At 39.0% G+C, this 16,382-nt stretch overlaps 1 protein-coding gene across 2 annotated transcripts in view; it reads left to right on the top strand.

Annotated features, from left to right (window-relative positions):
• DHRSX (dehydrogenase/reductase X-linked) overlaps positions 1-16,382 on the top strand; it is a 142,733-nt gene that overhangs the window by 107,160 nt on the left and 19,191 nt on the right. For both annotated transcript variants that reach the window (XM_072994409.2, XM_072994410.2), the window contains one exon: positions 9,093-9,300. In XM_072994409.2, the coding sequence (XP_072850510.2) occupies positions 9,093-9,300 (208 nt within the window). The remainder of the gene's footprint in view (positions 1-9,092; positions 9,301-16,382) is intronic.

The following is a 16,382-nucleotide window of genomic DNA, read 5'->3' as shown; positions in this document are numbered from 1 at the left end:
TCTAGGATACCACTGTTACAGGTTAAAATACATTTGGGCAAACAGCTATAATGACTGTAGCTATAACAAAGAGTTATCAAGGTTTATATGCAGGAGGGATTCAAAATATATTCATCCTGAATTTATCTTTCTTCTGAATATTTATTATAGTGCTGTCACTACAGCAGTATGATAGATTAAAAAACCCTGCGAGGCTTTGCATTAAAAAAAAGTCTTGAGAAAACTAGATCTTCTTAAGCTGAACCTTCCCTGGACTTTTTGTTGCTTCAGAAGCTTCCCCACCTCCCCCCTTTGACACCTTCTGGTAGTTTTAAAACTTTGGAAGTAAAATAGTAGGTATTATAACTGTACCGGTTCTGTTGATTTCACATTGTCCCCAAGGTCTATTTAAGCACTGTGGTGGCATTGCCATGACCTTAGTGTCTCCCCCCCCCCCCCCCGCACAAAAAAGTGCTTTTCAAGTCCATTTATGGTGTATCATTTGGCAGGGTGGCCTGTATGCTAACAAAGAAGAGGGGGTTATCCTAGTACTTTTTTACAACAGTGATTATTTTGGTGGAAATATATACAGTACTATGGTATTTCCAAAACAATTGAGAAGTGGAGCTCAGTGAGTATTTTCTTGAATAAAATGGGCAGATGTGTTACTTCTACACACACACACAGAGAGAGAGCGAGAGCATTACTTGTGCCACATAGCCGGTGACTGTACTGTACTGGTTCTGGAGAGTCGGGTGTTGTTTCCAAGTCTTTAAAAGACAGTGGCAAAACCTTCTGGGTCACTCTGCTCCTTTCAGGTGTAACAAGTGTTGTGCTAGAAATTCTTCTCTTCTTCAGCATGAGGTTACTACTCAGACATCAGTCTCATAGCTCTTCCTTGCTCCAATCGGTAGATGCATTCAACATGGAAAATTAATTTTTCAAGACACATTCAGCTCTTTTCATGCCTCCCAATGGATATCCTGGCAGACTGGTTGAGAAGCTTGATATCTCTTTTAGAATACATAACTAAATTAATCTCCTCACTGGTTGGATGCAAGCTGTTTTGGCAACAGTGCCTGGAGGCAGTCCTCTCAAAAGCCAGGTGTATTCTATTGATATGTTTTTAATGGGAGCTTGGATGACCCAGGAAGGCATAGCTTTTAGCTAAGAGATGGCAGACTTACTCTTACGTCTTCAATAGGGATTGTTCAATGGGAATGTGTTAGTTAAGTGATTGATGGAAATAAGAGGAGCATGCTACTATCTGGGTTGGAATGTGATTTAAAAGGAAGCAAACTGCCTTTGTTCTCTGCAAAAAATCCTACAAAAAGGTGGGTTTCATGGATGAGGAACAGAAATCTGTTGGAGAGTTAGTGGTGTACACCCACATATTTGTATGTATGTGTAAACAACGTTTCTATCACAGAAAAGCTGTAAGTCTCTACTAACCTCTACCCAAGGAAACTGAATCCTAGGTAACCTTTTTGGGTCACTGAAATTGTCAGCACTCAGAAGTGGAATGCAATCAAATAGTGGTATGATGTTAAGGAACAGTTGGTACCTGAGATGGCAACAGTGGCCAGTGCCATTGTGGCACTCAGCTATCAGTATGAAGGAACACACTTCATCCTACCTTTGAACTAGAAGACATCTCCAGAGGAGTTCCTAGCAGAAGGAAAAATATAACCACTTACTGTGGTTTCTGGTTATATAAGGAAAGATGGCAGTTTAACAAGGATTACAAAGATGGAGAGGGAAATAAAAAGATAAGTATATGTGAGTGAAAGTTGGTTTTGCATCTCAGTAAGAACATCATTGCTTCAGTACTTTGGCCATCTCATGAGAAGAGAAATCTCCCTGGAAAAGACTGATGTTGGAAAGAGTGAAGGCAAGAGGAGAAGGGGACGCCAGAGGACGAGATGGTTGGACAGTGTCATCGAAGCTACCAACATAAATTTGACCCAACTCCAGGAGGCAGTGGAAGACAGGAGGGCCAGGCGTGCTCTGGTCTATGGGGTCACGAAGAGTTGGACGCAACTCAATGACTAAACAACAACAACAAAGAACATTATGGTTGGTGAGAGAGTGGGGAAGAGGTGAAATCCCAGAGCTGGTAAGCACAGCAGTGGTTGGTTGTGTGTGATGTATACTTGTGTAACTAAATGTGAAAAGAATTAGGGAACCAACAATGGATAGTTATTTTAGAAATACTCCTCATACCAAAAGACAAATAGCTTTCTGTAGTTTATAGCCACATGGACCTGCACAGACTGTCATGTTGCATGTGCAAACAGTTTCCAATCAATAAATATGGTGGTATGTGGTGATTTTTTAAGGGTGAAGAGCTCATTCCATGGTAAGAAGGAATGCTGAGATTTGACCCAGCCCACCTGCCTGCCTGTCTTGCTTGCTTGCTAACTAACTAGCTAGCTCGCTTCCTTTCTAATTTCCCACTGTTGGTTAGACATAAGTATTGACAAAGGCTTAATAAACACTGCAGTGCTGCCTGTAGTGTCCTTTGTTTTTACATAGATTTTGGCTGTACAAACAGGATTTCTTGTATCCTATACAGTCAAGAAATATGTACTGTATCTCTGGAATAATTGCCAAAAGCACATGCTTTCTACTTTCCTTTATCCTGATCAGCCGGCATATTTTGTGTGTGTGTGTGTGTGTGTGTGAGAGAGAGAGAGAGAGAGAGAGAGAGTACACATATACATTCATACACATAAAAACTGAAGTTCAGAACACCCACTGTGTATTACAGCAAAAGAAAAACAGCTGAAGGAACAGTTTTTGGATCATTAGAAGTAAAGGGAAAAGAGGAAAGGAAATAATGCTAAGAGATGCCCATAAAAGAAGAAAGAAAAAAATGATAAAAAGTCCTTACTGGAATCTATAGGTTTTTTTAATCCCCATAAAGGAGTAAGTGTTATAAACAAGCTATTATATATGTTGTTGTTTAGTTGTGTCTGACTCTTCGTGAATTGTACACTTCAGTTGGGGCGGAACCTGGCTATTTAGACACAACAACTTCCTGCAAGTATGAGACCAATGACATATTTAAGAAGCTTCTTGCCTACAGGATCTTACTCATCCATTTAGTCGAGAGAGAAGTTGTAATGTCCTATAACTGTTACAAATCTTTCATTTTAGTCCTTCATAATCTAAAATGGGATGTTGGTTACCAGTGTTTTGGAGTGCTGTTTCCCAATGTTCATTTAAAATCTTTCTTTGTTTCTTTTATATTAATATTGCACCTAAGCTAAACTTGACTCTCAAGAAAGTGCCACAGACCACCCTCAACAGATCATTTTCTTGACGTTCACGAAAGTCTAGGTAAAGACATGTGTCTGTTTGCCACATAAGGAAGAAAATTACCATTTCTTCAAGTACAATTTTCCCCACATAGTCTGGTGTATTTAAATCTTATACTAGAGGTTATGCAAAGTATTTGCATAGCTCACATAGCTGATAACCAGAAATCCCTAAATAAACAGCTAAAGAGCACTGTGGTTGGTATAGGTTTTCTTCAACTTTCAGAACTATGATACATTGCAAACATAAAGCACATCATTGAGAAGGATTTTTAAGTCCTGCCTTTGCCTCCATTTGTTTTCAGAGGCATACAGCGAAGGAATAGATTCAACCTGTTATGTCCAGCCTTCTGTTAAAAGCCAAGTTACAGCATGTAGAACAAAGTACTTTTTTTAATAGTACCTAGCAATCAGCCCACAGGGATTACTGTGCCCATTAGACAGATTAGCACCGTAGAAAGTGGAAAGGAGTAGGTGGTGAAAGAAGTAGTGAGGGAGTGAAGGTTGATGTTTTAAAACTCATACAGGTAGTTTGTTCCAGTCAGGAAATATTGACTGTTGGCAAAAAGTAAGGTTAATTATAGCTGTTTGTCATGAGCACTACTTAGTAATGGGACTCTGAAGAATGAGCTCAAACAAGAAGGCAGAGGTGGGAAAAGGCCTCCAGGAATTTAAGAAATGTCATCAAGTAGCCACTTGGCATATAATTCTGATGTTCTGTCAATCAATATGTGTCATTTTCCCTTTCAGGCGAGTCCATTTGTCAGCAGCAGGGGAAAAATGAAGTAAAAAAATGCAGCATAAACTGTAACTGAAATATACCATAGTTCTGGTAGAGTCATGTTGTAATACATGATATTCTGTTCTCACCACTGCCTTAAAGTTGCAAGATCTAGAGCACAATAAAGCATGCTATAACAGAAAATGACAATGATGTGCCATCAAATCGATTCCAATTTATAACCACCTTTACCAGGATTTTCTAGGTTTAGGGTACTAGGAATGTGCAACCCAAGGCTGTACAGGCTTTTTTCTCAAGAGGCACAGTACAGAATCAAACTCCCAACATTTGGCTCCACACCATATTCCTAAAACACCAAACTATCTAGTCAGATAGCAGCCAAATAGAGGACATTACCATATTTTTCGCACCATAAGACACACTTTTCCCCCACAAAACAGGAGGGTGGAAAGTCTGTGCGTCTTATGGAGCGAAGAAAACATTATATTTTCCTGTTTTCTTCTCCTTAAAAATGGTGCGTCTTATGGAAAGGTGCGTCTTATGGAGCGAAAAATACGGTAATTATGTTTGGAAATAGGACCTTGTCTTTAGAATATAGTTCAGCCAGAAACATAATTCTGTCCATGAATGTTTGACAGTTGAGAATTAGGCCCAGAAACTTAGGGAGCAGGCTGTTGTCCCCTCTACTATCTTTAAAGTCCTACTGATGTAGTTTCAGAACAGCTACTAACCCCTGTTTTGTAGGAAGAGAGATGCCTGATTGAAGCTGTGGCCATCTTATGCAAAACCTACATGCTAATTTTATGAATTGAGAGGACACGTTGTGATGTTGGACACTACACTGACAAGAGTGGTTCTTTTTATTTTTACATATTTCATATACAGTGGTGCCTCGCTTAACGTTTGCTTCGTTTAACGTTTTTTTCACTTAACGTTTATTTTTTCAGAGGCAGATTGTGCTTCGTATAACGTTTTTCCCTATGGGCGATTTTCGCATAGCGTTTTTGGGACCATGCTTCGCTTAACGTTTTTGGTTTTAGGTCCCCTGCTTCACTTAACGTTTTTTTTTGTTTTCAATTTAAAAAGTGTCTTAGAAGGGTCCAAAACGGTTCTAAATGCTTGGATTCGTTAGAGGACCCCTTAAGTCATGTGCAAACCTGATTTGGCTTTGATCTGACGTTTCGTCAATTTTTTGTGAATTTTTGTTTTTTGGCCCATAGGAACCAATGGACCTGTCAAAATCTGACAGCTCCATGCTTTCCTATGGGGGAGAAAACAATTTACAAAAAATTAACGAAAGTTCAGATCAAAGCCAAATCAGGTTTGCACACAACTTAGGGGGTCCTCTAACGAACCCAAGAATTTAGAACAGTTGCTGAGTCTTCATTAATTTTTTGTGAAGTTTTTCTTCCCCCATAGGAATTATTTTGACAGCTGTCAAAAGTTGGGGGAAAAAAATTCACCATTAATTAACGAAACGTCAGATCAAAGCCAAATTAACTTTTGCATCCGTTTTAGAGGGTGCAGAAGCTAATCCAAGCACTTAAAACCATTTTTGACCCTTTTATGACACACTTAATTTTGCAAAAATTGACTTCGCAAAGCCATTGAAACGTATTGAGTCAGCTACAATACATTCCAATGGAGGATACATTGTATCGTTTAACGATGTTTCCTATGGGTTTTTTCGCTTAAGGACGGCAATCCGTGCCTATTGGAACGGATTAACCGGTTTCCAATGCATCTCTATGGGAAATGGTGTTTCGCATAAAGTTTTTTTCGCATAAGGTTTTTTTTTTTGGAACCAATTAAAAACGTTATGCGAGGCACCACTGTATTTGAGGATCCACGTCTGGTATTAAAAACAGTTTCTTGTGCAAATCCATGCTAAAACCTGACAGAAAGTAATCTCTGTGAGCTGCAAATCCTAATCCCTTAGGGAGCAAAATACATGTGACCATAGCTCAGTCTTGACGAGCACATGCTTTGAATCCAGAAGTTCCTTATCTCCAAATAAGAAGATCAGGTAGAGAACGAAGCAAAAATTTTGTGGAAAGCTGCTTCCATTCAGAATAAAGCAGACAGCTGGATGGACAAACAATTTGATGGTGGAAGACTATTTTCTGTCTTTCACTATTGGTTTTAAAGATGGGAGCTGGTGTAGCATAGCAGTTCATAGGCTAAGCTATGGATTCTTTGACCCCCACTTCAGTTCATGCATTTACAAGTGCTTTAGGCAGGCCTCTTGGGGGGATTTTAGTCACCCACTCAACTCCCTATATGCAGTGTATGAAGAATAATATTCCCCCACCATACAAGGGATGTAAGGGCTCCAAGAAACAGCATAAATTGCTTTCAGCACTTGCTTAGTATTATTACTCTTTACAAAATTCTGTATGCCTAAAACATCTATGTTGTAGACCTTAATTATTTCTTACCAACTTTGGAATGCCAGGCTGTTCTTGTTTTGGGTTGCAGGCAGTTTAACTTACTTACCTTGTGTGAATTGCTGGTCATTTGCTCGTGTGACCTTGCTATGCTGCGTTGGACTGATAATAATAATTGTGTGTCTAGTCAATTCTGAATCATGGTGAACCTTTTAAGAGTTTTCCCAGTGGAGAATACTCAGAAGTGGTTTATCATTTCCTCGTTCTGGGGATGCCCTGGGATTGTGCATCTTGCCCAAGACCACACAGGCTGGCTGTTCTCATGGGAAGCACAAACTCAAACTCCCACCCTTTGTTTCTACAGCCAGATGCCTAAGCCACTGAGCTACGAGTTAGTGAGTGAATAATCCTGCCTTGGAAAGGAGGTTAGCCATTTAATTCCCCCACCCCACCATACAGCTCTGTGATTCTCAGGTTTCAAGGAGTGGGGATAAGTAGGGTTTTGTTTTTCTTTTACACCTGGTAGCCAATGAGATGAAGTAAGTAGAGTGTTCAGGTTAGGATGAGGAATCATCAGTTCAAAATCACTGTCTCAGCCCTGGAGCTGTTGGTTTTGGGATTATCAGTATCTTTCATCCTACACAGCTTTAAAGGATCATACTGTGAAGAGAATATTGGGATAACCTTGTAGATAGGTGTTCTTGAAGAAGAAGAGTTAGATGTTAAAGGAAATAGCAACTAGTTTTCGCTCTGATATTTATATAAAACACTGCCACCCAGAGACAAAAGTCTAACTGCCATGTCTCACCAGGCCTTCCTGTAGCAACCTAAACGTTTTCAGTTTTATATTATGTTGGGATTGGTCTTAAGGCTTTGAGGAGAAGGTAAGCAATACATTGAAATAATTTCCTTTTATTACATTATATTTTATTGGCTGAAATCCAGTAGTAAGTTACAAGCAGAGTTGGACTGTTGAATCTGTTGGTTCCTGGTGAGTCAACTCTGGTATAAATTTCATTGATTCAATCGGCCTCCTCTCTGCGTGACTAGTGGATTTCAGCCATTATATACGTAAAGCTGCAGGTAAGTTTTACTGAGAATTTTGTGTGGGTCACATTTAAAATTTACTACAGAAATATATTTTTAAATAAATCAACAAAACTCCTTAAATCTATCAGGCAAACAACAAAACTGAACACAAGCAAAACCAACATTTTTGCCACATTTTCATTGTCTTCATTTTTTAAAAAATTTGTATTTGTTTTGTGCCTTGCCTGATATGCTTGCACAAACTAACACAGTTCCCTCCTATAAACTAGACCATTAAATCTAGAGGATGTAGATCTGCTTCTCTGTTCCAGTTCATCAACCGTGATCATTTGTATGCATCTATCACTGTGCAGAGCTTTGGAAAGTTATTTTTCACTATCATTCCTCCAGCTACCATGGCTGCTCTTTGGGGAATTCTGCACTTCCAAGCTTTGCAGAAGTGTGAGCCTTTTTTAATGTCAAATCTGAAAAAATCGAGTATTCTTTAGGATGGATAGTAAAAGACTGCTAATAATTAAGGAACCTCACTGACACTGTAATCACCATGCGTGCAGCATCCTTCATTTAGTACTTGGTGTCCAGCCAAAAAGATGATCACTCATGTATGTCAAGTCATAAAAAGCATATATTAAATACACATAAAGAATAAAAATGATGATAATTCTGCATGCATACTACCCTGTTTCCCCAAAAATAAGACAGGGTCTTATATTAATTTTTGCTCCAAAAATGCATTAGGGCTTATTTTCAGGGGATTTTTAAAAAATGTACAACTATCAACAGTTATTCAGATACAGTCATGTCATATTCTGGTTGCTGTGCAGTGGTGGAGGGCGTGGTTTCAGTTACCTGGGGCTTATTTTGGGGATAGGGCTCATATTACAAGCATCCTGAAAAATCATACTAGGGCTTATTTTCAAGTTAGGTCTTATTTTAAGGATAAAATCAACATTAAACGGTCCTATTACTACTGGTGTTTTATACAATCTGAGTAGATAACTAAGAAAAGGCTAAAGTGACTGTGAAGGAATGGTTATTGTCAGGGTCCTCGGAAAAAGTAATGACCCCAGTTTGGAGTAATAGTGACTTCCTTTACACTTGCATATGCAATACTATATTTAAGGGACATTCTCTGAATTGTTAAGAGGCTGGTTTGAAAGACTGCAAAAATTATACAACCTTTGACATACACCCATGCTTGAGAGGTTTATAATGAAAATCCACCTGCGTATAGAAAAGATGCTCTTTAACATTCTTTCTATTTGTCTTATTCGTATTATTATTTCTTAAATGTGAATTGTGTATTTGCCACAACAACACTCCCAGGGAGAACCATACTACTGAAATGTTTGCATAACACTTTGTGCTAACATACGGATTTATCTGAAACACTTTCCCTAAATCTCTCAATGAAATCTATTTTGGCTATGGCAGGTACTGTATGTGTCTTCAAAGAATGAGTCCATTTGAGGGCTCTCCTGCTTCCCCATCCCTCCCCTTTGATTTAAATGTTAAAACATTTAATCAAGCATATGTCTAGAAACATGCAGTGTGCAGTTTTCTGAAAATTCAGGTAGCTATCTGTCTTTCTCTCTCCTCCCCACCCCCAAATAGTTGCCTCTATTCACCCCATGGAGCGTATGCCCAAAGTAAACTTGCCCTTGTGCTCTTTGCCTATCGACTGCAACATCTCCTGACAGAAGGAGGGGGCCCTGTGACATCTAACGTTGTGGATCCTGGAGTGGTGAATACTGATCTCTACCAGAATGTCTGTTGGGCAGCAAAGGTGATCAAATGGATGACAGCCTGGCTTCTCATGAAGGTAACTGCTGAGATTGTAACATTTTGAGCTTTGTGTGTGGAGATGAATATTTCCTGTGTGTTGTATAAAATGTGTATTCAGGGATTTCTGGTATTTTATCTTTTATCTAATTTTGATATTCTTGATCTGCCGATGTGAATTTTATAAAAGCTCAGAATAGAGTTTTGGTGGTGGTGAGGGTGTTTTGTTTTTCCTCAGAAAGTCCATTTCTGCTCTCTCCTGTACGGGAGGGACACATTTGCCATGTTTTGAGTATTACTCGGCAAACCTGGAGCACTCACTGTTCTCCCGAAAATTTATTTTTAATAAATAACAAACGTTTGTCTCTAGGCAATTCAATTTTCCAGTTAAAAAGGCTTTTCTTTCTTTCTTTTCAGAAAAGAAAAACAAATTTGGCAACTTTTACAAAAAATTTTAAATTTATTTATTTATTTATTTATTTATTTATTTATTTATTTATTTATTTATTATAGCCATCATCATAATAAAATATACTTTCTAAAGTCTGCCTTTATGCCTAGAATACATCACCTGTGTTAAATAATGAATGGGGATTCTATCAGCCCAAACCCTATTGCTTGGCATATTAAATTACACCAAAGTGGGCCCATGGAATCAATGGGGTTTTGGTGAGTCAGCTCCTCCATAGGTTCCATTGATTGAGATGGGCCTAGTGACTTACTGTGCTTAAGCAAATCATAATTAGAGTAGGGCCATTTGAAACAATGGAACATATGGAGGAGATGATTTAAATCTCCACTGATTCATTGAGATTATTCTAGTGCAATTTACTACACTAGGCAACAGGATTTTGGCCAGTATCTGTATTGTATTGCAGTGACATGCAAGAACTGCAAAACAAAACACACAAACAATAGATTATATTTTTTTGCGTCTCAGTGGCTGAAATTCTGCTGCAGTTCTGTAGGTGTAACTTCTATTGGTAAATTGCCATAAGAAGTCTCCATTGGCATTCTTCAACACACACTGAGTCATGCAACTCAGTATGCAACAGGTAATGCTTATGGAGATTACTTAACTTGCAGCAGTTTGCAATAAAATTAAATACATTTTGTGTAACTTTGCAACCGGATTTCAGCTAATAGGACCTATGAGTTTGCTGGTGAAACACAACGAATGTATGTAATGGAAGCATTTACCACGTTAGCAACAACAGTTAATGTGGTAAATGGTTCCATTACTGTGCCATCAAGTCCATTCTGACTTATGGTGACCCTCTTCATGATTTCCTAGATACTAGGTAGGTGGTTTACCAATGCTGCTTTCTGAGGTTGCCCTGGGGCTGTGCATCTTGTGCAAGGCTACATAGTCTGGCTCTTCTCCTAGAAGCTACAACAGGGAACCAAACCCAAACTCTGGTTCCACAGCCAAATACCTGTAATTCACCGGGCTATATCAAATATCAAATCATTATAAATGACTAATACGTGCTTGCCCTTCATTCATGTTTGAATTTAACTGAAATAAAGCTGAATTAGTTGGAAAGCCTCTTTTTTCTGGACCCAGATCCTTTATGCTTGACAGAGGAGTTTGATATGCATCTAGTATGTATTTGGCAAAGTGTTCCCATTACCTGAAAGACAGATAGAAAATCAAATTAATAGTATAAAAGGCCAGTCATTGGTGGTATCATTTATTTATTTATTTATTTAACTTATATGCCGCCCACACTACCCGAAGGTCTCTTGGCGGCTTACAACATTTAAAATGCAATAAAAAGGCAAAATAAAATTACTCTTTATGTTTGCCAACTTTCTTTATCTATTTATAAAAATGAATTATAATGCCTCTTGGAAACACCCACCCACCCCCACACACATACACATTGTAAAAGAAAAGTAATTTTGATCACTTAAGTATGTGCTTTCCCTCTTGTGCGATTCGCATATAAAGGCATTTTTTCAAAAAATGGTTGTGTTTGCCTCACCTGCTAACATTAATTTTCTTTTTGAGTATGCAACTAGAAGCTGGCACTTCACAACAATCTGTTCCAATACCAGTCTGAAATAGTAATTGTTTTGACTGCTTTTTGAGGCATTCTGCTTTATATGTGCATTAGAGTAGACAATTGTTTTTATCCAATGAATGAACCAACTGCTGAAAAATTTTGCATGGTAATACCTGGTATTCATTTATTAATTCATCCTGTTTTATTATTTCTTCCATGAAGTATCAGTCAAGTCTAAAAGACAATGTTATCTTGTCAGTGCAAAACATACTCTTGGAGATCAACTGCTGAATGAAATCTACTTTACTTGGCTGGCTGGAGCTCTTCTGTTAATTGAATGTATTGTGCCACTCCATAAAATTGAAATGTCTTTGTGTGTAGCTGGCTGGACAATAAATTCCTATGCTGCATGAATATTTGCTTCCCTCCACTAAGCAGGAGCTATTTTATAAAGTCCAATTTATTTCCTTGAGAATTCTACAAACCTGCCAGGAAACAAACAAACAAAACAAGATCTAAAATCTATAATTCAAAGCAAGAAACCATGCCAATAAAGAAGATGAAAATTACAGGTAGTTTGTTCCACAGATGAAGTTAAATTAGAATTGCCAGTTTTTTGGGAGGGAGGCTTCAAAATATGGATTAAGTAAATGGTAACACCCCTGCATCTCTGTGTAATCAGGCAATGTGGAATCAGGTTTAGCAACATTTCTAAATGTACCGCCCTCAAAAGTCTGTCACCATTTAAACAACTATACACTGGTGCCTCGCATAACGAGCGCACCGTTTAACGATGAATCTGCATAGCGATGCGGCTTTTGCGATCGCATTGCGATGTTTAAATAGGGTAAACATCGCATTGTGATGATGGGTAAGCATTTCACTTACCGATCTCCGCATTGCGATGTTTATAGAACAGCTGATCGGCGGTTCCAAAATGGCCACCGTGTCAAGAAAATGGCCGCCTGCAGCGTTTTCGCACCGATTCCTCCCTTACCGAGGTGGTGAAAATGGCGGCCGTATGGGGAATCTTCGCAGAACGGTGAATTTTGTCCCCATAGGAACGCATTAAACAGTGTTTAATGCGTTCCTATGGGGGTTTTTTGCCCCGTATAGCGACATTTCCGGATAGCGACGATTTATCCAGAACGGATTATCGTCGCTATGCAGGGCACCACTGTACTCACTTTTCTTTGTTTTTCTCAAATTCCTCTTCAGTGTCACTTTTCTTTCCTTTTCACATCTTTCCACAAGGCCCACGTTTTCTGCAGAGCTTTTAAGTTCAACCTTTTCATTCTCAGCTCCACAGAACCATTCTGATCCTCTTTAATATCTTTTGTAATAAATTTATTAATTCTATTTGCAAGTTTTGCAGTAAATATCTTTGCATCTTGATTTAATAGTGAAATAGGTCTATATGAACTTGGATCTGTTAGGTCTTTATTAGGCTTTGGGAAGGAAAAAAAGTAGCAACCCTCCTTACAAAAATATAGGCATACCGCGGTTTACGAATTTAATGCGTTCTACGGGACGTTATGTAATGTGGAAAATCCATAAACCAATTTGCAGATTGCCATAGGAACGGGGGTGGCACTACAAACCTCGAGGCACAATGCTTCCTGGGGAAGCTTTCTTCGAGGCATTATTTTCAATGGATTTTGCTTCGTAAACCAAGAATTACATTAACCAAGGCATTAGTAAACTGAAGTACCACTGTAGATAAAATAAATTGAAAAAACCAATCTTGCTTATCTTGAAAGAAAATTGTTGTCCCCACCATTTTTAAATATTTGGAACGAATCCAGGTTGTGGCGGCTGAAATATTGATCCTCAAAACAGACCTTTCAAAAGAGAAAAACATCTGTTTTGTTATAACACTGCATGTGTGATACAAGAGCTTTGTGAAATGATACCTTTATGGTTGGAGAAGGAAATGCTGCAGGGTAACTAAAGGTCACAGAGACAGAGCCAAAAGCCAGGTTTTCTGTAAAGAGTAAAAGAAAGAAGCAAACACAAAACAAAACAGGTTTACTTTAAAGGAAATAATGGCATGACAGTCCTCCAGAAAAAAATTAATTTTGCCATTATCTTCAAAGAATTAGCATAAAAATTTGTAAGGCACAATCCGTGTATTTCCCTTAACAGAAAAAGAGATAGCAGTTATGTTTCATTCTAGGACTTCCAGTAAATGTTATCTCAGGATTTCCAAATCAAACAGTCTTTTGAAAAGTTTTCAAAGGGGAAATTGTGTGTGTGTGTGTGTGTGTGTGTGTGTGTGTGTGTGTGTGTGTGTGTGTGTGTGTGTGTGTGTGTGTGTGTGTGTGTGTGTGTGTGTGTGTGTGTGTGTGTGTGTGTGTGTGTGTGTGTGTGTGTGTGTGTGTGTTAAGAGTCCTGACAATTCTTTTGCAGTTGGGTGAGAAGTGGTTAACTTATGAGGCAGCTTCTGGGGCAGATTTTCTCCTGCTTGGTGTCTCTTTGTGAATGGTAGTGAGCATAAGATGGTTTCTTGTAGATCATCTTGACTGCTGACATTGATGTCATCAACATTCAGACCACCCTGAGTTTGGTATTTTTTCCTGTCGGCAGCGCAGGCACATTGTAATATCAAACCATTTCCTGGCATTTTTAATTATGGATACAGAAACACAATACACCACGTTCGTAAACTGGAGTGTTTTTTGAAGAATTGCACAAAATTAAAGTGGATGGGGGGAATTAGTGGGGAGGAACTAAAGAACCTCGTAATGAGGGTGAAAGAGGAGAGTGCAAAAAAAAAAAAAAACAACGGTCTGAAGCTCAACATCAAAAAAAACCCTAAAATCATGGCCACTGGTCTCATCACCTCCTGGCAAATAGAAGGGGAAGATATGGAGGCAATGACAGATTTAATTTTCCTGGGCTCCATTATCACTGCAGATGGTGACAGCAGTCACAAAATTAAAAGACACCTGCTTCTTGGGAGGAAAGCAATGACAAATCTTGACAGCATCTTAAAAAGCAGAGACGTCACCTTGCCAACAAAAGTCTGCATAGTCAAAGCTATGGTTTTTCCTGTACTGATGTATGGAAGTGAGAGCTGGACCATAAAGAAGGCTGACTGCCAAAGAATTGATGCTTTTGAATTGTGGTGCTGGAGGAGGCTCTTGAGAGTCGCCTGGACTGCAAGGAGAACAAACCTATCCATTCTAAAGGAAATCAACCCTAAGTGCTCACTGGAAGGACAAATCCTGAAGCTGAGGCTCCAATACTTTGGCCATCTCATGAGAAAAGACTCCCTGGAAAAGACCCTGATGTTAGGAAAGTATGAAGAAAAGAGGAGAAGGGGATGACAGAGACTGAGATGGTTAGACAGTGTAACCGAAGCAACCAACATGAATTTGACCCAACTCCGGGAGGCAGTGGAAGGCATGAGGGCCTGACGTGCTCTGGTCCATGGGGTCACGAAGAGTGACTAAACAACCAACAACAAAAGTGGATTAGACACACTCCAAACATGTTGAAATGAATATATCCCTTTGGTATTTTTAAGTATGTTTCAGTTCTTCCTGTGTGTTTGCTTGATTACCGTTTGGAGGCCTAGCTCATATTCTGCCTTATAAGAGAGTTCCATATGTTTAGTGCTGATTAGAGAGTCTGACATCTCTCTGGTAAATCAAGGGGCACTATCTTCTGCAACAGCTGTGATCTATTAACATGTTCCAGAACTACTGATCTATACCTTTGCCCCTTGATGTAAATCCACGCTGAAATGGAAAAAAGTGAGTCTGTTGGATCGTAGGGCATATTTGAACTGTCAAGAAATAAGCAGCCCACTGAACTGAAACAAAGGTCTCTTGAACTAACTGTATTAAGATGCAGTTCAGTAATCTCTCATAACGTTCCCATTGTCAGGAGCATGTAGGTTTTTTTCTTTCATCCTTCTTGGTCTGATGGTACTGTCTGCTTGTGAATAAAGCTCTGAGATCTATGTCTCATTTTCCACCAAGAAATTAAGCAACTGAACAGCACTATACTGCTGCAAAAACAGTGCACTGTAGAACTAGGTTTATTAGTAGTTTGAGCCTATGTAAATGTCTCATGTCACAAAGGAGATGGAGGAAAGAGATAAAGGTTAATTGGAAGAATAAATGTACTTGTCTTTCTTTATATTATGTTGAAGACATACAGAATTCATTTGTCCATGAGTCATCGTGTTATTTAAGTTGGGGTATTGTGGTACCTTCACACTGTCTTGTGTACTGATGTCTGCATGTTCTGGGGCCTACAACCAAAAATTTGGGAACCAATTTTAAATCAATATGTGAATTTCATACCCCTTCCTGCTTTCTCAGCTGGTTTTCCAACAACATATTGTGCTTCCTTCCCTTCTTCCCTTCCTTCCCTTTTATATCTAAATGTTGTTTTTTTTCCTTTGCCATCCCAGCATCTATACCTCCTGAAGATACCTCCTTAATAGCTTCCATTTGGCCCAAATAACTTCCTCTTTAAATGTCTGCCATGGTTGGTTATTGTATTTCCAGTGACCCAGTTTCAGGAAGAATCAGCAGCCCTAAGCCTGGCCTTTTGGATTGTTTGTAAAAAAGCACACACACTATCTTTAGACAAATTTGCAGTCTAGGAGGGACTATAAATAAGATAGAGCCAGGTGTGTGTGCCAAAGGAGAAGGCAAACAAAAGCTTGAACCCTCAAGATATCTCCCCTGGACACTTCAACTACTGAAAAGCTGGGGTGAATGTAGTCTGTCCAGGGGTGGGTATAGAAAGAGAGATCTCCTTGCTAACTATTCTGCAGAGCTGTAGCACAAAAAGAACAACTTCTATCTGAACAACAAGTTCAGATAAGCTTTTCTCTTTCGTTTACTCACGCAGTTTAGTTTTCTAAACTCTGTTAAAAACGTTATTACTAAGATTGAATGTGTATGTAACTGTGGGAAGACTATTGTTCTATAGGCTTTCTGTGGATAGGGCCCATAGTTAGCACTTTACAAAGCATTTCCCCTCTGATCATAGACATTCACATTTACCACCACCCCTGCCCCATTTGCAGTAGTGTGTGCCTTGCCATGGAAATCTGCGAACACAGTGTTAATATCATGCACCTGTGGACAGAGCA

The sequence above is a fragment of the Pogona vitticeps genome, chromosome 3 (genome assembly GCF_051106095.1).
Source record: "Pogona vitticeps strain Pit_001003342236 chromosome 3, PviZW2.1, whole genome shotgun sequence".
NCBI classification, from domain to species: domain Eukaryota; kingdom Metazoa; phylum Chordata; class Lepidosauria; order Squamata; family Agamidae; genus Pogona; species Pogona vitticeps.
The sequence above is the reverse complement of the archived record's forward strand: the minus strand, read 5'-3'. Positions and strand labels throughout refer to the sequence as shown.